This window comes from Ixodes scapularis, unplaced genomic scaffold, assembly GCF_016920785.2.
Source record: "Ixodes scapularis isolate PalLabHiFi unplaced genomic scaffold, ASM1692078v2 PGA_scaffold2__306_contigs__length_199485367, whole genome shotgun sequence".
In the NCBI taxonomy this organism is placed as follows: domain Eukaryota; kingdom Metazoa; phylum Arthropoda; class Arachnida; order Ixodida; family Ixodidae; genus Ixodes; species Ixodes scapularis.
The window spans coordinates 150,776,697-150,798,106 of NW_024609857.1; the positions used below are offsets into that span (position 1 = coordinate 150,776,697).

The 21,410-nt window shown below is 46.1% G+C and overlaps 1 protein-coding gene across 1 annotated transcript; it reads left to right on the forward strand.

The window, feature by feature from the left end:
• The first annotated feature begins 8,791 nt into the window (after positions 1–8,791).
• LOC121046536 lies at positions 8,792–10,849 on the forward strand. The gene is made up of 2 exons (XM_040500894.1): positions 8,792–8,833; positions 10,265–10,849. Exons 1-2 carry the CDS (start codon positions 8,792–8,794, stop codon positions 10,847–10,849), a joined length of 627 nt encoding a protein of 208 aa, XP_040356828.1.
• Positions 10,850–21,410: the final 10,561 nt, after the last annotated feature.

Genomic DNA, 21,410 nt, shown 5'->3' on the forward strand with positions numbered 1-21,410 from the left:
GTGTGTGTGTGGGGGGGAGGGGGGGGGGGGCGGGGGCGGAGGGGGTTCTAGATCTTGTTAAGCTTGAGCAAGGGTTGTCGCTCAAAGTTTGCGTCGCTCATTTTATTATTCACATGTGGATGAGCTCGCATGTTATACAAAAGAGCAGCAGCTCCAGGATTTGAAACAGATCATAGTATCCATAAGCGGAAGAGATCGCCCCGACCACTTCTCAACTCGAAACATTGCTTGGCACAAAGACCACGTAGGGGAAATGGGGAAATATTTCAACTGCCGTTGTTATATTTTGCATCCGCTTTAGGCATTCTTCGGTTCTGGTTCTCCTACGGGCTGCGAGTAGGTACCCTCAGCAGGATTTTTTTTTTCTGTGTGTGTGTGCGTGGGGGCTAGTTTTAACGAAGGACTCACAAAGCTACATTCTGCTTCCTCAAACTTCGCCCTGAATAGCCTTTGTCACGCACTGTGGCTTCCCTGGGTCTTCCCACTCCCAGTCCCAGCTCGAAAAAAAAAAAAAACAGACATTCCACAGAAACTGTACATAGAAAGAGATTGACCTCGTTTCCTACAGCTCCGCAAAAATCTTTCTTTTTTCCATTCGAAAAAAAAAATGCAAATTTTATTTTTGTCATTTAATAAAAAAAAGGCGTGTGGCGGGGGGGTGGGGGTGGGGTCCCGTGGGCAAATTGTAACGGTTACAAGTAATTTTATTACTTCAAAAAGTAATCAGATTACTCTTGTGATTACTGCCTAATAAAAGTAATCAACTGATTACAAAATTACTCCGAAAAGTAATCGATTACAAGTAATTTGATTACTTGTATACGTACGGTACAAGTCTGTCTATGACCTCATTGTCCCCCTGTAAAAGTCGAGAATCAGGGAAAGCGGCCTCGATTCTCTCCTCCTCGCTTCGGTTCACCAGCTCGACGGGACATAGCGAGGAGGAGAGGGAATAAGAATCGTGACGTGACTTGTCTCGTCGACCTCGTCGGCTGTGTTCAATCGCGCACTTTTTTTTCCAAAAATACGGCGATCTGTTTGAGATATCGCTGTATGAGTGATGTTTTGGGGTTTTGCAGCGTCCTGCCTATCCGTCCAGCCTTGTTTTGTGAGCTCTAAATTTTGGTGCAATGAAACGAAGTATATATGGCCATCAGTGTTGCAATTGCTGACCATGAGAATATTTATTCGCGTTACTTCGTTATCGGAGAGGTTTAGTACATCGTTCCGATATAGGTCTGATACAACCCCGATAACAATACGATGCACGCGCAAAGGCGGCGGCGGAGTATCTGGTTATCGTTATCGGAATCATCGGAACGATCTGCTAAAATTCTCTATTACTAACAGGAAAGGCAAATCGAAACAAACACACGCGCGCAGAAAATATCGAACAAAATTATATTGAGAGCGTGGGAATGAACTGTGTGTGAGACAGTCTTATTGTTTGTAACAAAACGAGCTCGAGCAAAAGGGAACAAAACACGCACATACAAAAAAAAAAAACAGGAGGACGTCAACGAACCCAATGCTTCGAAGGACAACAACAGCAAAAGACGCAGACAAAAACACAGAACTGATTATACGGCAGACAAGCCATATAATTCCTGTCGTTCCATTTTTCAATACGCCAATGTCACTCAGTGATGAAAGAGCAGCGACGAACGGTATTTTCCTGCTTGTTTGTTACCCGAAAATGCGGAAGCGGGAAATCTAGGAAAGTGTAAACAAAAAGCGGAAGAAACACGTTTTAAAAAATTCATTGACGGCTCGAATTTGATTTTTCCTCCTAATCGGTGAGTCAGTAATTATTTCGTTAGCCTGTTGAATGTATAATATTGTTTTGGTGTCACGGTGGTTAACATTTTATATAGAAAACGACTGTAGCCGCATCGAGACGCGGATCTTTTAGTTATTATAAGCCGAGAGACAACTGGGCAGTATAATTTTAAAATGCGCGCGCGTAGTATCACCTTGGGAGATCAGGAATCAAAGTTAGTGTGATAATAACAAAAGGTAAAAGTTGATATACGTAGGCTTCAAATATTTCCTTCTGCTTTTTTACCACGCATGTGTAATCAAAAGCCGCAAGAGACCTCTTTCAAAACCCCATCAAGCAACATTCGCGGACGTCTTTCTCGGGCACGAAGGGTGTGATTGGGTCCGAGTCTCGCCAATGGGTGACGAAACCCTCGCGTCAAATACGTGCTCAGAATTCAGAATACGTGCGCCCCGCTCCCTCCCCCCCCCCCCCCCCGTCCCCCCCCTCTCCCCTCTCACCCCCTCTCCCCTCCCCCCCCCCCCCAAGAAATAAAAATGTTGGATTTGTACATTAGGTTCGGGAGCTGATAGATTGCCCACATTATTTGAGAAGGGTCTATTCTTAGCACAATTATGTATCAATGATTCCAACTTTTAATGCGTGTGTGGTTGCACTTTTACGTAGCCCACGTGTCTCAAAACGATATCTCCTATACAGTGTAAACATTTATGCAACTCCACTAAATTCGTAAACATGGTGCTGTTGTTGTTGTTTTCTTTGCGTATTTAAGAAAATCATCAGCCTATATGCATGAGCTTAATTCTTGCTGTGAGCACCAGAAAATAGCGAAGTGGGCGCTTAGTAGGGGGCTATCCGACGCCCTCCCCCTTCCTCACCACTGTCATTTTTTTCTGAATGCCTGAGGTAACTAAACGTGTAACCCCGTGTTTATGAAAAAAAACTGTGCAATAGCCGTCAGAGGACAGGTCTCGGGGTTTTCGTGCTGCACACCGGCTTACGAGCTGAAATGAAAGTTGCGAAAGACATCCTGTCGGCCGGTGTCCAGTCGCTGCATGCAATGCGCAACCTCATTACAGGTTGCGAAACAACTTCCGAGAGAGGTTGCTCGACGTATGCAACGTCCGTACAGTTGGCTGCCATCCGACATGCAGCTTTTTTTTTATTTGTTTTTCCTGACAACTTGGATACTTTGTCGCGAAATAAAAAAACGCGCAATTTGCTGTTACTGTCTTTCTCATACTACGTGAACGGGTCCCTTTCTTCGCTGCTGCTTTTCAAGGCAATTTAAAAACAATGTACTGCTTTAAGCTACGCGATATATGGAGTGTTGCTTTCTTGAAGTTACATAACTAACAAATTACTGGGTCTTTCTTTATTTTAAGAAATAATTGTTGACCGTTTATTAAATATGCATTACCGAGGAAAGCCTCAATAAAAAGGCGTTATTTTTGTCAGTTCTTTTTTTTTCTATTTAGCATAGTTACTGCTCGCGCGCAATGATGTGTGCATCTAGAACCTTATCCTAGAAAACAAGCAATGAATATTTGTTCATTAATATCGCATACGTCAAAAGCACGTGTTATTTTATTTTTCTCTATTTGCGGAGAGAATTCGCCTCCTGCTTGAAGTTTTCTCACAGCCCAGAGAGAGGATACTTTAAGGCCACGGTCCCACTGAATGTGGCAGTTTAGGTACTTTTCGGCAGGCCATTACTCATCTCCTTTTAAATACTGTTTTGTGGGATTGATGTCATTTGAAAGGCAATGCAATCCTCTTTCATTTGATATTATGTATGTGTTGGTTTTTACTGTTCATGCGCATTTGTAGCGTTGCGAATATGATGGCGCGGACCCTCACTTGCTCCGCTAGTTCATGTTTTATGAACGATCCATTAAAGATAGCACGGTTCCAATGTAGCAGTTTTGTTAAGATGATGTCGGAGCAGAATCTAACGATCCACTTTTTTGATATTTGCACTACTTGGTTTTTTTCATCCCTCCAAATATTGCCCTAAAATTGACATTTTTCCGCACAAATATGTTTTTAATGACAAGAGCTAGGGCAATGAAATTAGCTACAGATGTAGTGCTTATAATTGGTAATATGCAAAAAAAAATTTAATGTTGTGTAAATTTTTTTTTGTTTAGATATTTTATATCAAACGTAGCACTTTTTTGTGCTTCGTGTCATGGTAGTTCAAATGCCGCTGAAGAAATAATTAAACTATGATAAAATCTTTTATAACATTTAGAGCTACAATGGTTGCCCAAGAGGTGGACGATGGCTTTTTTTCATTTTCAAAGTCATAACGCTCCAGGAGCCCTTCAAACTTACCTGTTTTTGACGCATATCTGTTTTGGACATCAAACAGATTTATTGGCATTTAATAACATTTGTAGTTTGGAATAGATATACATTGCGATGTATTAAATTTTCACAATGATATTGCTTTGGTTTCTTAATAGGTGTAGAGCTTAGCTAATTTTAAAAACAATTAAAAACTGTTTGGGTGTTTTGTTGCGCTACCTGGCGGATGGCAGACAAACTGTTGATTTCTAATGTTCAAAAAATTTCCGAGGGCGGCGTTGGCGTCTGTATCATCATCAATCTCCGTGTCTTTTTACCCTCACATTTAAAAAATATATTGGAAGATTTACTATCGATAACTGAATGGTTTAAGTACTGGGTCAGGCTAATAAATCTAAGACCAATATTTACACAAGCGTAGCGTGATATAATGTGTTCATTATTCGATATGATTGAAATCTATAAACAATGAAGACGAAGAGGAAAAGAATACACCCGAGTTCACTTTATGCCTAGAGTCACTAAATGAGCCTTAAAGTATCGGCACTCCGTTCTCCAAAATTGTTTTGGGCGCCGCCATTTTGGGTCTTGCTCAGAGCAAACGCAACTGCCGATCATCGTGATCTAAAAGTACGACTTCCTCAGCATTAGGTGCGGTGCTAGGAAGCTGATGCAATATTGCAATGCTCTGTCGCGGGTTGTTTAAACATTTGTGAGGGAGGGAAAAGCATTTCCTGTGATTTTAGATAAAGCTTCGTATAACTGGCAACCATGATTTTAAGCCACAATATGACCAAGTGTCGTTACTCTGAACCGTAGCTAATTTACTGGCACAAGCGGGAACAATGAAGAAGAGGCAGGTGTCAAAAGGTAGTGGCTTGTGGAATCCACGGGGCTTACGATATGGCCCCTCCAGGTATTACTGGGTGGAGCACTTCATGTGCCCTTTGCATAGGGTGGAGCACGACATCTGGCCATTTTGTCCCCCTCTTTTATTTTTATTTTTTGTTCAGAAGCGCGTGAAAGAGCGTGTCCCTGCACGCGCTCGTGGCGCTGATTGTGCTATGGCGACATTTTGTTTTCGTCGATTTCTTTGTATTTTCCCCGTGAGCGCGTGCTGTCGGCATCGGGTACTACAGAGGGTGGCATCACCCTAAACAGAAGGACATTGAGGCACCCTAGGTATTACAAGCCTCTTGAACAAGAGCATGAATAGTGTTATTAAATAAGCTACGCTTCAGAGTAGCTACGCTTGGCCTTAGTATGGCTTAAAGTTATGGTTGCCAGTTATTTGAAGCTTTATCTGAAATCACAAGAAACGCTTTTCCGTCCCCCACTTTAAACAGTTTGCGACAAAGCAAAGCAACATTACATGAGCTTCCTAACACCGAATCTAATGCTGACGATGTCGCACTTTTGAATCATGACGATCGGCAGTTGCGCCTGCTCTGCACAAGCACCAAAATGGCGGCGTTCACAACACTGTCGGGGAAGAGAGTGCCGATACTCTAAGCGCCGCTCATTTATTGGCTCTAGTTGCCGCGAAACTCCTTTTCCCTGACTGAAACTGAAAGTAAATATGAATAATACACCATTATTATAGCTTATTTAGTTATAACCAAATACACATAATGAGAGGAGGAAGCGGGCGGGTAGGAGAAACGCGGGTTTTATACGCGACCGTTCTAACCGTCTCAAAAGAGAGAACGCACGAGCTTGCGCTGGTTTAGAAAAAAAGGCATCCAAAGAAAAGAGGCGGCACATTGTGTTCTTTGTTATTATGCGTCTAATTGCAAATTGTTGTGTGTATGTTTATTCAGCCGGAAGTTAGTCTGCCTTAGTGGGCGTCTGGTGTCTCAGCTGTAGATGAGCAATTTAGCCAGTGCGGTACAACCGAAAACCTGGGGTCTTCAACGTGCGCCACGCAGTAGTGATGCACGACCGCACGCCGGTACGATGCTCTTCCAGATCGAAACGGGCAGGGGCGGGGTGGGTTCTGCAACGCGAGCTTTCGCTCCCAGTGCTCCGAGCTGGTGTGCGCTAGACCATGCACTCGGCAACCAACCCCCCCTTGTGCGTCTAATTTATATACAGGTATAAGTATTTGAAGACCGACAATGGACGTCGATCGTCTCGAGGTAATGTAACGTAATAACATTATATAAATTATAAACTGGTTGAAGGACTGAACGACTTAATTTTTCAATTCTTGGATTGTAATGTGGCGGTAGCCTATTGTACTTACTGTTGATGAAGAGCAATATGAGGTGACGAGGTAATGATTAAATGATGAGGCTCTATAAGGACGACGACATTAATGGGTGTTGAACCACAACGTACAGTGCCAGACTTGTTTCAAGTATCGTGTACCCAAAGACTTTCTTCACCCGCAACAGTATATGGTAGAATCAATGAGGATGTTGCTTTACAACTGTACGTGGAACAGGAAAACTGCACTGTGCAGAAGCGCGGCTCATTCGTTAATATGAGGGACGGATTTCTAGCAGCATTCCCTGATTGACTACTTGGAACAAATGGCCTCGTTGATGTAAAGTGTCTCCGTTCCAAAAGATTCTTGAAGCATACTTAAACCGCAAAGGAGTATGAGGCGAAAAATAAGAAAAAGGAGTCTGGTGTAAAAGGTCCAGATCACCACCGTAGCTTCTAATATCAAATACAAGGGCAGTCACACAATACACAAAGAAAGGTTTGTGATTGATATCCAACCTATTCAGAGAGATGACACCTCCTGGTCAACCAACATAGAGCCTTTTCTACTCAAGTTTTACATGGAAGGCCAGACTTCCGCTGAAATTCCTCACGTAGACGAGTTGTCCGACCGAATAAACTGCCATTACTCCCGATGTGGGTATCTCTCGATCTTTGTTCGTAAGCGATAGTACCATGAGATCGAGGGGTGTGGCTATTCTTCCGCCGAATATTGCTTCGGCGGGTTCTTTTCCGTGTAAGATGAGACCGACGCGTGCTGCCGGAACAAGAACCTGGCGGTTCTTCACTGAACTGCTTCTTCCGTAAGCTTCAAAAGGGATTTTTTTTTTTTTTTCGTTTCGCACACCATCTATTCTGCTTGCCCGTTAGTTGCAGGATGGTATGGTGCACTAATGTGATGCCTGATGCCGTTTTTTTCTTCTTCAAAAACTTGTTTATTTTATTTGAAGCAAGATTTGGCGCGTTATCAGAGAAAAGTATTTTCGGTAGGGCAAAAGTAGGTAAAAGAGACCGTAGAACGTCAATGGCGTGTTTGGACGTCGTGGCAGACATCGTGTAAACTTCCAGCCAATTAGAGTACGCATCGTACATGACTCCGCAGATGTGGATACGTTTCGCCACCCACCGACTGAATAGTGGATCGTTTTCAGTTACTGTTCGAGTCTTTCCACAAAGTTAGCCCAGGTGCCAGGACTTTTGTCGAAAGCGGTAAGTGTTCGAAACGTCGACAACGTCGGTAGCCACGTGTTGTGCTTGAAACTGGACACTTACCAATCGCTGAGAAGAAACTTGCTTGTTCGTCTGCCATGAGTCGTCCGATATCCGGTCATCACCACAACACCATCTCCCGACAAAACTGGTCTTCATTGTCCGCATGTCCATGGTTAGCAATCACGTCAACTTATAAATTCCCGAACGCTCATAACTTGCCGTCGCTAAACGCCGTTCATTCATAGCGTCTTCATTGCAAATAAACGTCTTCCTATTTCTTCTGATGGTTTCCCTAAGCTGTACTTACAACATAATGTGTGTCGGTACTTCCGAAAATATTGCAACGGCGTTTGTTTTCCGGGAACTATAATGTAACAACCTTTACAACATCTTCCGGACCCCGTGAAACACAATATTTCGTGACGTTATTTTAGTCGTCATTAAAATGGTGAGGTAAGTACCGTAAATCGCGAAGCAGTTTACTAGACGTCCGCTTCCACTGGTTGAGTCTACTGAGCGTGCATTCCTGCAGAGGAAATTTTCATTGATAGAATATTGACACGTCAATCAACATTTGATTCCTTCTTGGTAAGATTTATTGCGAAAGCACGTTACAACCGCCGACCGCATCTCCCTATATCAGACAACAATTTATACCCAGCCTGACATTCTCGCATACATCCGTTTGGTGGGCCACGCTACTTGAGCTAGCTGAGCACAGCTGGCAGCGGCGCGAGCAAGGCCACGAGGGGAACGTGATGGTGCTCGAGCCATCCCACTGTGAACCAATGTTTCGGCCACCCCACGGGTGCGTGTCGCCATCTATTGGTTGAACTAACGCCTTGTTCAAGATGGCTGCCGTGGGACCGCAGCCTTAACTTCCTCTGCTGGTGCAAGCACGTGCAGTGTCAAGCTTGTATGCACTATGAAAATGAAAACATAACCACGAGGGTAGCACGTGCACGACCCATAATGAGGAAAGCAGAAGCGACCCTAGCGAGCTTCTCACCTCAAATAACACCTTGAGACTAAGTTATATAAATGTAGCTGCGACTTATATTAAACATCCATTCATTGTTTGAAAATCATTCCTTGTGGCAATACAGCAGAAATAAGTTAGTTTGTGTGATGTTCGCGAATGCAAACAGAACTAACATGCATGCTTACGAATACGCATATGTGAACGCCTCATCGTTAGTTGTGTGAGAGTAAAAGCAGTCGAATATCAAAGACGTCTCATTTAATACGGCTACCCGCTTAATGCAGCGACCACCCATACACATCTTGGTCTGGTCAGCATCGGTGAGTAAACAAGAGTATGTGAAAGCAGAGCATAAACAGTAATTACATGATGCGTTCACGAATGGAAAGAAATATGTAACCGATCTTGTTCTAGAAATCAACATGCCGACGTTTACGCTCTGGTCGAAAACTGTGATCATGTGCATAGCAGTTCGACAGAACTATGAAGAATAATTCATCAAATGACTTATTACGTGGGAATAAGCGTTTCAATAGTTTTTTTTTCTATCATTGTTTATTTCTTTTTCCGTCAACGTGTCTTCTAAATACCTGTTTATCTTGTCTAGACCATTATTTTCATTGCCATACTCTGTTCCTCATTAAGTAGTGTTGGAGGGAACGCGTTACAAGTAACGGCGTTACCCGTAACGCGTTCCTTTTTTTTTGGTAACGGTTGACGTACACGTTACATTTTCAAAACAACAACGGGTAACGTACTTACATTACCTATTTCGAGTAACGGATAACGTAGTAACGTTCCACGTTACTATATTCTTTCTTTCCAAGGCTTAAATAAATTACTCTTCAATTTTTTTCGTGTTTCTGGGCGCTAAGCCATATGAATTTTAGAGTTTTTTTTTTTTTTCGTTTTCTTTTTCTGATAGTATTTGGGTGAAATCGTAAAAAAAAGGTAGTTATACTCAGTTTTTGCGTGGATGTAATGTTTCTTGAAATATGGCGCTTATGCATACATGTAACGTCAAAAAAGCAAAACGTGCTACTTCATAATTAAAAAAAACAATGTAACGCAAACGTGGCGTGCGTTACTTTATATCAGTGACGATAACGCGGTCACGTGTACCTTTCTATTTTGTGGTAACGTGGGTCGGTTGGCGTTCCTTTTATTTGCAAGCAACGAGTAACGTGTTTCGCTACTTTATTTTTCCGTAACGCCAACAACACTGTCATTTTAGAGAGCTTTCGAGAACCGCTTTTGCACGTTCGACACCGTACGACGGGCCCTCCGGTACGGACTGCGCATGCGCGAGTCTTCTGCGCTAGCGCATGCGCAGTGCGCACCGGAGTGACCATCGTATACCGTATCGGGTGTGCAAACCGTTCCCTAAAGCTGCCTATTAGGTCCGATCGGAGCCAACGTTACGATCCAATGGGACCAATCAAGCGGCGTCAAAAGAGCATCGTCATAGCGCTCGTCGATGTTGTACGTTTGCTTAGAGCGACTAAGCGAATCAAACACAAAAAGAAGTGCAGGATCACGCCAGAGTCATCATGCGTGGCTGGTTTAGCCGATGACAGCAGACGCGCAAAAACGACGAACGCCACGATGATATATCTTCGGTGCTGCCCGGTTGGCATCATCGAATCGTAGCTTTGACTGCGGTCGGACTGGAGGTGAAATTCAGAGTATGCCGTCCCTCCGAAAACCCTCATTCCTCACCTGGCCGCCCTTCCCTCTTCCCTGCCCGACAGGAGGTTCAAACCTTCGTAGTGATCCACCACCCCACCCTCAAACTCGGCCACGGCAACCATCACCATGCAGCCCCTGCGTCCCCCCTCTCCTCTTCTTTCGGCTACCAGATCCACCGGGAGACGAGTCATCACGTCCCGGCGCTCATCTCAAGTGGTCAGCTGTCGCCTCTGCTCCGAACCACGGCGGCGCAGACCGCCTTTGTGAACGTGCAACATCTCCCGGTTGCGCTGCATCACCATCATCACCACCGTCACCACCAGTTTCACCCAGAACCCCTGGTCTTGTTGGGGGCTCCGACCAGGCTGGACCGGCTGGCGGCCCAGAGCTCCAGCTTCCGGCACAACTACAACCCGTTCCTGCACATGCCCTCGTACCCAGCCTATCCTGGCAGAAACGCGGCCCTCGGTCTCGAGGAGGATCTCCTCACAGAAGCCGAAGCCGAGCCCACGCTGAAGGTGTACAAGGCGGACGCCGAGTATCCGCCTCTCAACCTGAAGAACAGGAAGAAGCTGTACGCCGTCGGTTACATCTACATGCTGGACTTCCTGGAGGACACGTACCTCAGACGGCGTCGTCGTCGCTAGTACGTGTACACGTCGTCAGCCTGCCACAGAGCGGCCGGCGCTGCCCGTGGTCGCTACTATACGCGCTTCCTGTACCTGGAAGCGTGGAGGACGTTACGTGAGGCGCCAGAAGCCGTGGGCTGTTGCGGACGTTGTTACGTAGCAGCCTCTCTTCGTGTTGTGTGGGCAGCTTCGATCGCCTGGCAGAGCAGACCAAGGAGTGTCTCGAACGATACACGGATGTGCTCTGGGATAATGTGGCGGAAGGTAGGCCGAGTCGAGGCGTGCACATATTGAAGGAAACGGAGGGGTCGGTTGACCACTTGAAATGACCGCCCGATTTCGTTGTCATATATGTTCTTGTTTTCTTTATGGATGTGCAGGAAAAGTTGTGGCCGCTCTCGCTCGAGGAGCAGAACAGACGGGCCGATCGACGTTTAGCCTACATTATCTTTAGGTTGTTGTGCTTTAATATTTGTATGATGTTGTTGCGAAATCCGAACCGACGTCCGCAGCCGACAAATGTAACTTCAAGTTATACAGTGCGTCTGCTTAGATGATCGCCTTTAATGGTTCCTCTATTGAATTGCGATTATTCGGTTTAAGGTATCTTCCACGCAATGGGAATAATATAGGGGGCGTCGTACGATAACTGTATACACATATTTAACGCAGCCTACCACACGCTTTGTTTCAATGAGGATGTGGAGGCTGCCTGATGAAATGTTCCACGCAACTGCCAAGCTTAAGAAGAAAAAGTTATAATGGTAAGTCTAAGAGCACGTTCGTTTGTACTGCGGACCAGAGCTAAAAACAAAACAAAAACGCATTTCTAGCCGATTGCCATTGTCTTCCTTTAACCCAGTAAATTGCCATTTTACTAACACATGTAAAGTATCTGTTTCACGTGCACTTAGTTTTGTACCGGGCTGATATGATGTTTTCACACCATATCCGGTCGTTTTCATGCACGCGTCCAAGCATAGCCTCCTCTACGCTTTTTATCCCGACCATCCGACAGACCTTTGCGTTTTGTGACGTCACGCAGCAACTATTGATGTCAGCCATTGACACTGGCGAAATTCGGGGTGCAGTTTCGTGCATACGCTCATGAAAGGTTTAATTAGGAGGCTATGGTCCAAGAATATAGAAATGTTTTTCGCTTACCTTTGAAAACAAATACCAAAGGTTTCCGGCCATTAATCGCTTGACGAGCGTTTTATTTATAACGATTTAAAGCGGCCTTTTGCGGCTAGAAAACATATCGTTCATTCGCGAGAAAGGATATGCAAGCGAAGGAGGTTTGAAAAGGCAGATGGAATACTCGTTCTAAATATTTTTGGAAATTTATTTACTTTAAGAGCCCATCATCCATTGCATAGGGTGTAATTATCTTTTTTTTGTTACTTGCATATAATATAAATAATTGCATTAAACATGCCTTATACGGCATTGAAATGCGCAAGAAATTATTTTCAAAAAGATAGAGGAAGGAGCCGGATATGGCTGAGGCCAAATTTGCAACGCTTTAGTATAACAAACAAACGGTTCTCAAATCTTGTACACATAAACGCGAGAAATTTTGAGAGTTTACGAAAGAATTATGATCGCTTCTGCGGCTGTTCAATCAAACCTCACCGGGATAGTTTATCGCAAGCGTGACAAAAAACTGCTTAGCGTGACAAAAAACTGCAAAAAACTGCTAAACAAAACACGATAACGTGTTTTGTTTATTTTTTATTTTCTTTTTTGAGTATGACAAAGACAACATTTTATATCACTGCCTCATGGGGTATTATCGCATGACAAGTAAATAGTGATTTCCTCTTATCTTACTAAGTATGAAACCTCATACGGCCGTTTTAGTCATGCTATCGTAACGTGCGACATTATTCGTTAATCGAGCCATTGTTTCTCTGAGCTTTGCAGGCCTAAAGATTGTCATTAAGTCACCGCTCCCATATTTGTTTTTGATAAGAAAGGTATGGACAAAAAGATACTTGAGTCGGCCGCCGCTTGTATGTCTCAACCACAACCCTATCGGAGGGATTTTTTTCAGACAGCGTGCCAAAAAGACGCACCAAAAATGAGCATGTTCACAACAACCTTACACTTGGTGTTTGCATTCTTGGAGGCCAGTACCCAAGATTGGGTAAATCGATGTTACAAAGCCACCTGTTTCTTGTTTGTTGGTAGGTTTTGTTTTTACATTTGGGACTTCAAAGGTTGATATTAATAAAACTTCAAAAGAGGGAAACGCGATATGCTTTTTGATTTTGATTTGTGTTTGTTTTGCCTCCCGCACCTCGGGAAGCAAAACAAACACAAATAGATAGCTACTTATGCATTGTACCCCTTAAATATATTTTACGACTTAAAGATAACATCCACAAAATATGTGAGCTCCGCGAGCTCCGTACTAAAACAAATTTGTATACGATTTTTTTTAATACTGTCAAGGAATGAAATGCTCTCGCGCAAATGCGTAATCTTTTTTTTTTTTTTTTCGTGTTTGCTTGTTTTTTGTGGTAAGAGCCTGATGAGCGCAGCAGGTCGACATTGAGTAAAGCATAAAGATTAACCGCGCGAGACGTTCAAAACAGAAATGCAGTTGACGAAGTTGACGAGTTAATCTGCAGCAACCTCACGTGAACTTGAGAAAATGAGCCGATGACGTTTCGTTATAATGAACAGTTCAGCATGTAATTAATTTGTCTCGACCGTCTCGCTCGTTATGCTAAGTAATAAACGCAGGTTGTCGACATCCCCTGCCTTGGCTTAGTTGAACTGACAGCGTCCCAAATGAATGAAATAAAACGGAGCCACCCTTGCATCCGCATGGGTCCCGTAAATTGTTGTGCCGGTGAGCATGATAGATCGTAATATGCTTGCTTGTTGGCTGATTAGCAAGTTTGCAAAGCAAATAAATAAGTACATAATAGATAAAAGTGACGCCACTCCACTGCCTAGTGGAGTGGCGTCACGTGTGACGTCACGATCGTAAAATTTCCCTGCTAACCCAGGTAACAATTTATGTTGTGGAGATAGTCTGCGCAACAAAGGCGCGCAACATGAAACCAGTTTTATTGCAATCGCGTAACAATGTTGTAGCAGCAGTCATAACACTGCAGAAGTGTTTGTTCCTAAAGCACTGCGGCAACTGTGTCGGTCAACCGTTGACTGTTTCATGCTCGCAACAGTTACCGAAGCATCACTTTTATCTAGGAAAATGTGTGCTGTCCTGATGTTGCTAAATATTCTGGAAAAGACCAGCGCAACTGTAGGCGAAACATTATCACGCAACACAAGCTCCGCCAACAACGTCACGTTTGCATTTGCGAGATTACGGAACTGCTATTTTGCTACATTTCCACTGATGTTGCGGTAGCGTCGTGCACTTTGATTCCAAAATGTTGTGGTAACGTAACTTTTTTTTTTTTTTTTGCTTTTGCCAAGCAAAGCTTACAAACAGTCATCGCAACGTCCGTTTTTACAGTCAGCAAACTGTACCCATGGCAAATTCAAAAACAGTTTGCATTTATACTGCCAGAATGCAGTCGCCAAACATGTCTTTCCAAAAGTGTTCCAACCGTAGGACACAACAGTTTTGCGCTAGGTTAGGTTAGGAAATGTTTCAAGGAAATGTTGCGGAAACACTGGGCACCATTGTTTGTTGCAGAAGTTGCGCGCCACAACGGGACTGCAGCTGTACATCCGTTTTTGCCCACTGTTGCCGCATGCATCTTCTCAACATTTGCACTGCATGACGAGGCAGCGCTCCTCGCGACAGTGCTTCCCCATGATCGGGGCAACAACGTCTTGCTTCTGTTGTTAGAGTTTGTCGCATGCCACAGCTGCGCGGCATAGTTTTGCGGGTGTTCCTCACTTGTCTCACAAACACTTAGGCAGCATTTTGGCAACTATTACGGGCAGCTCATCGCGGAGAAGTGTAGAGCCAACGTTACTTGAATTTAGTTAGTAAACTACCATAGAACCTACCCCCACAAGTAGCACCGATCCGTACAGATCGGCCAGTCGGAGAATTGCACGGATACTTGTATTGGGTCAGGAGCATCGCATTCGAAAGCGTCAACTATTTCTCGTTTATTTTGGCCTTCATCGGCCATATCGGCGCCGAAACATACACGGCGGAAGGGATTTCAGGGTAAGCAAAATTTATTTGACACCATTGCGAGTTTTTACAATGTTACAAGGTCACATGTGATGCATGCTCTACACAAAACAATGTTTGATGCCAACCCCGTCTTCCAAGTGGACGCGCCGCGGATAACTATCGAAGTCAACACGCGCCCAGGTCGGGACGCGCTACCTAAAACCACCGGTGAGACGTGGTTGATAAAAACAATATCAATTGTGCCTCAAAACCTTGTAAACTAAATAAAAAAAAAAAAGAAAACATCACGTGCCTGCTCTTTTGTACCGATCTCCAATAAAAATTCCTTAAAAAGAAGTGTTTTTTTTTTATGCTAAAGACATGTTTTTTAAGAGCTCATGGTAACCAGAGTCCGGAGAGGTTGCTCTTCCTGTGGCTGCTAGTAGAGGGCGACACTGCCGCCTTCTCCTGAAGTTCTCCGGCCCCGCCAGCACCGCTCCGTTGACTTATGCGAAGCTCTGTGTTACGACCGCCGTTTTAATTATATTTCTTTTGAAAAGAATAGTTCCGAAATCATATGTTTGAAGAGTACCATAAAACTGCCTTTTATTCCCCTGTTTTCCTGCTGCTTGTGGTTCTCTAATTGGGTAAGTGGTGCCGCAGCACCTTCCGCGCCGTTACAAGCGCACTCACGCTACAGTGCCGCTGAGGCAGGAACTAACCACCCAATGACCCAGCTGAAGGTGACATCCTCAAAGATTAACAGAGCAGCCTACTCACAAAATAACCACCCCCCCCCCCTTTGCATTTATATTCTTATTGTAATCCGCTTAAATTAAAGGAGTCATGAAATTATTTTTCATTCCTCCCTAGCTTTAATCCTCAACTCAAAAGCGGATTGAGAAATCACGAGGTCGTGACATGCTTGGGCACCGGTGCGATGACTCGAAGCTCTCACCGTGCTTTTTAATAAAGGGGTCATGAAACGCTTTTCCAACTTTTTCCTGTGTAGCTCTCCTTCTCAACTCATAAATCGCGCATTCTATTAAACAGTTCAAGAAGACGGAAAGGGGGGAGTCTCCTCTTGCTTGAACTCTCGTTTGTGTAACCGGACACAGCCATTCTCCCCCTAGAAGATTAGCCCGCCGCTCAAAATTCAGACTAAAGTTGCTTTCCCCACCCCGTTCGCCCCGAAGCTGACAGTGCTGTGGAAGCTACGTGCTCGTTGGGCCAGCCACATTTTTGCCACATGATCACGCTCTCTCGCGCATACCCACGCGCAGAGAATGAGGTCAGGTGATGAAAGGGAGGCGGCTGATAGGTCCGGCAAGCGCGTAGCTTCCACCACAATGTCAGCTTAGGGGTGAAGGGAATAAGTGAGGTCCGGTGTCATGTGACGTGCGTTTGTCCCCCGGTGACGCGCTGCGGGGACCGCGGATGTATCACAGTGAAAAGGCTTACGAAAGGAAGGAGGTACGAAATAGTCCGCTGTGTTTTCAAATTTTCGTACCGAAAGTCAGGCTTTTGACTTTCTACTTTTTTTTGCCCACTGAACGATGTGCTATTAGTAGAATTCCAATATAAATTAATTTATTCCAGCCCAAAATTTGTTTCATGAGCCCTTTAAGTGTTCTGTGTTTTCCTCTCAGCATTACTCCCTGTTTTTAGATACACAAAACCCAGGATTGTGTCTAAATTCCCAATATTGCCTTTGATCCAAATGTGCTCCCTGCAGCCCTTTCGTTCCCTTTCCCATTCCTGACCCTTTACTAACACCCCTAATTTCCCTCCCTTGCGTTCCCCTTGGGCCCATCCATTGATATCCAGGTATGTATGGTGGTTCTTCCATGTCCCTCAAATGTGTTTCTGCTAATTTATACATTGCAAAGTTTTCGCTTTCTAATTGCTCCTCGATCTCCTCCCACTTAATTCTGTTCCTGCCCCCCCTGCAGGTTATGAAACCTATATTAAGCTGTTTCTTTTTCCTATTCCTACGAAGCTTCCTCCCACCCTCCCAATTCCTCCCCCCTGGATCTTCATTTTGGCCCTCGTTTACATCGGCGCCCTCAGGGCTCCAGGACCCCCCAAAAAATATATGATGTGACGTCGAATTCTATAGCCTACCGTGCTGCCAGTGGTTCCACGTGGATACCCCATGTAAAAGTATCGGAGAGAGCCTCGTACACCACCCTGTTTACTTCCATTACTCCGTACTCAAATCGTCGGCTCATCCCCCTTATCACCCGGTTAGCTTCCACCACCCGGTTCTCTATCTGCAAAGACTGTCCCCAGACCTCTGGGATGATGCATATTTGCACATGCACCATCTCAGAGACCTCCCTCAGCTTACGTAACCCCAACTCTATCTGGATGCCGAGGTTCTGGCTCCGTCCCTTTAACACATCATTTAGTTCTGCATGTACCACCACTAGATTCTCTCCCTCCCTGCATCCCCACATCTCCTCCTTCGCTTTGGCCATCGCGTCTACCATGCACTTTCCTGACTGGGCCACTACGTTTACCCTCCCATCCCCTTGCACCCTGTCCAGCAGCCCCTCCTTAACCCTTGTTATGTTCGAGTCTCCTACCACCAGCACCCTTTTAACCCCCGACTGTCTGCCTTCACTCATTCCAGCTATATGTACTTTCTCTGCCTCAACCTCTGCTGTTTTCTTCGGACCATGCTGTACTGCTGCCCTCTGTCTAAGCTCCTCTACCTGTCGCTCAAGCTCGGCTCGCTGCTCCCGTTCTTGCCTAAGTTCTCCCGCCACGATCTCTACCTTGCTTTCCCATTCCCTGGTCATCTCCTCCACATCCGCTACGGCCCGCTTAATCAAATCTCAGACCAGAGCCTCGAGCTGAACCCGCTTCTCCCGCTCTACCCCTATTTCCCGCTTCAACTCCTCGACCGTGCCCGCCCATTCCCCTCCCATTCTCCTGAAACCGTCCTCGACCTTCGCCTTCGCGCAACTCCGGCATGTAGAGCTGCTCCCTTCGGCTTCTGCTACACTTGCAAACTCCATCCCCATCATGCTGCACCAACGTCCACACTTCTTACATTCTACATCGGGTCCTTCTTTTACTTTAGGCTTCGCATCCTTCTTCCGTCGCGTATTCACCATCGCCTCGACACACAGGGCAACACCCCGAGAAATATCCCTCCAAAACTCAAACCAAGAAAGCCCTCCAAAAATTGAAAACGTGCCCGTGGTTTGGTCTTGTGACCCTACCTAAAAAGACTACTTTAACCCAACTACTCTATCCTACCGCTACTTTAAAAACTCCTTTCAACCACCCCATAAACACACACAAAACTAAACTAAATATACCAAAAAATCACTTAGCTTTGCAGGAGCTCCGGGAAACACGTCCTCGTTCGACTTTGTCGCCCACCGCCCGCCCACCCTTCTAAACTCTAATCTGATTTTTTTTTGTGTGATTTCTGTGATGCTTTGGACCTAGTGTTAGTTAATGCACAAGTGAAATGTGATGGCAAAATAATGTGGAAACGAAACAACTCACACTCAACAATAGACTACTGCCTCATGTCCCACAAACTGTATGAAAGGTTAGGAAGTATGGAAATAGATGAGGAACGTACAACAAGCTTTGGGAGCGACCACAAACGAATTAAAGGGATTGTCCGGTCGAAACCGGAAGTACTTAAGTTTTTGCGCTCGTTGCGTCCAGGGAGCCTCCATGTAGACAAACGTTATTTTTATTTTGATATATGATCTCCCGTTATTAATTAAACCTTTCATGAGCGTAAGTACGAAACTGCACCCCGAATTTCGCCAGTGTCAATGGCTGACATCCGTATGCTGCGTGACGTCACAGAACGCAAAGGTTTGTCGGATGGTCGGGATAACAAGCGTTGATCGATGGATGTCTTGTATTTTGTTTCGAATTATATAATCTTCTAGGGTGTACCCTACTGAAATACGGTTCTTTGAATGCAGTTCCTAAGCATGTACAAAAAAAGTCACGCCTCTTAGCAGGATATTACTCGCAAACAGCCATAAGCTTCGAGCAAACGTATGCCGTTTCGCGCAAACACAACTGTGCAAGTGCGACGGCCACCGAACGAACTAGGGGTGCTTGCAAAGCAAAGGTGGCAAAGGATGCAGATTTCGCCTCTGAAGCTGCACCTAGATACACGAAGCAGCGGCATCTGGGTACACATGTCGTCGGATCCGCTGGATCTGTGATGAGGCTGCGGGACGTTCCCTCAGAAGCGATGTCCGCGGGTGAAAGGCAAACGGCGAATCGTTCAAATGCATGTCGTCACTTGACTTGGGCGAGCTTGGTGAATTAATCCTATAGTCACGCTCCATTTTCACGCACGGGTCAAAGAGAATCGGGCTGCAAGCGTGCTAAATACAACTTCTGGCATTGTTTCCAGACGGCCTAGCTGTTGGTTTTTGTCACAAACTCTGGCGCCCGCCGACTCTCCCACGAGCTTTTTAGAGCGCAGCTCTTAAGCGCGATCCAAACCAACGCTTCTTTTTGCGCCTGTAGGTCGTGCGGCTGCGGATGTGACGCATTTTCGTGACGTCGCGCCGCTTCTTCGCTCCTTCCGGGCGCGCATAAAAAAGTTGGTTGATTTCAACTTCTTCTCAACGCGCACAAAAACGCGCGGTGACGTAGTAGGACGCTCCCGTGTCCCGGCCAATCGGTGGAGGGCAAGCTAGTTCCGGCTCCGCGTTTCTCGCCGTCTGGCTGCCCTCTCCTCCCCCCTTTTATTCTCTTCCAACATGACAACGCAATCTCTCTCTCTCTCTTATTCTCTCGCCGTCTGGCCGGCCAGTCTGTCGCAGTTGCACCTTGTTTGTGCGCTCGTGCCTGCGTGCGCGCGTGCGCGCTCGCCCGAAGTTTCGCCCGTCCAAACCAAAGCGCACGGTTCTGACTCAGAAAGCGCGCCCGGAAACAGCAAAAACGCCACGAAATGCGTCACATCCGCAGCCGCACGACCTACAGGCGCAAAAAGAAGCGTTGGTTTGGATCGCGCTTTAGGGGCCCGTTCCCGGCTTGAGCGGCGTCGGCGTAACCAAGGTCATCCCAAGGTCACGTGACCCCCAAAGTCACGTGACCCCTCCAGGTCACGTGACCCCTCCCAGGGTCATCTCAAGATCACGTGACCCTACGTGACCCCCTGAAGGTCACGTGACCTTGGGGGTCACGTGGGGTCATCTTGGGATCACGTGACCCCCAAGGTCACGTGACCCCTCGAGGTCACGTGACCCCTCCCAAGGTCATCTAAAGGTCACGTGACCCTTTGAAGGTCACGTGACCCCCAAGGTCACGTGACCCCTCTGAGGTCGCGTGACCCCCGAGGTCACGTGACCCCTCCCAAGGTCATCTCAAGGTCACGTGACCCCAAGGTGACCCCCACGTGACCCCCCAGGTCACGTGACCCCTCTGAGGTCACGTGACCCCCCGAGGTCACGTGACCCCTCCAGGTCACGTGGGGGTCACCTTGGGGGTCACGTGACCTTGAGGTGACCCCCATGTGACACCCAAGGTCACGTGACCCCCAGGTCACACCTCCCCGAGGTCACGTGACCCCCTCCCCGAAGTCACGTGACACCCCCCCCCCCCCCGAGGTCACGTGACCCCCCCCGGAGCATATTAAAGAATGAGGGGAGGAGGAGGAGAAGGAGGAGGGGTCTACCCTCCCCTCAGTAACCTTCCCTCCTCCTCCTCAAGAGCTGCGCTCCAATTCGGCGTTACAGGGAGTTATAAACGGCTTTCACTTTTTTTTTTTTTGCGATTTTGTGCTGCTCGCCGCGCCCCTTCGCCAATTTGCCTTTTCATCGGGCAAATTGCGTTGCGGCGACCACAAACGGGAAGACAAAACCCGGTTTTGTTTGTTTCTCCTTTTCTTTCCCCCGGGGGTGCCTTCGCCGCCGACAAAGGCGCGAAATACGTCGCCGTGGAGGGGGACGGTTTTCGTGGGGAACCGAATCAGCCGATGGTTTTTACGCAGAGCTTTTTGGGTCGTCAAGGGGGCAAGACGTTCATGGTTGCGGGGTGAAGTCGGCGGGAATGGCGTCCCGGCGACGCGATATCTTCTGAGTCTTCTTTATCGTCACCGCCGCTGTCTTCCTGCTAGTTCACCACCGCCGAGAGGCTGACGATGCCCCTTCGACACCAAATTTCAGTGAGACCCGTGCGTACGCTTCGGACTTCGCTTTTGCGGACGTTTTATTTCGATTTGCTCTCCGTCCGTGGCTTGGTTCCTTTGTTTCATTGTTGTTTGTATTCTGAACCGCAGTATCGCTGTAGCGCGCCGACCGTTTTCTTTATTGCTTCTTTCTATTTTATATTCAGTGAAGTTCCTGTGGAACCTTGGGGTTTTCTTTTTGTTGTGTATTGTTTGCCATTGCGCCAAACCTTGAAATTTATGCTTATATATATATAATTTTTTTTCAAGTAAATATATTGTTCAATGTTCACACTCTGTGTCCG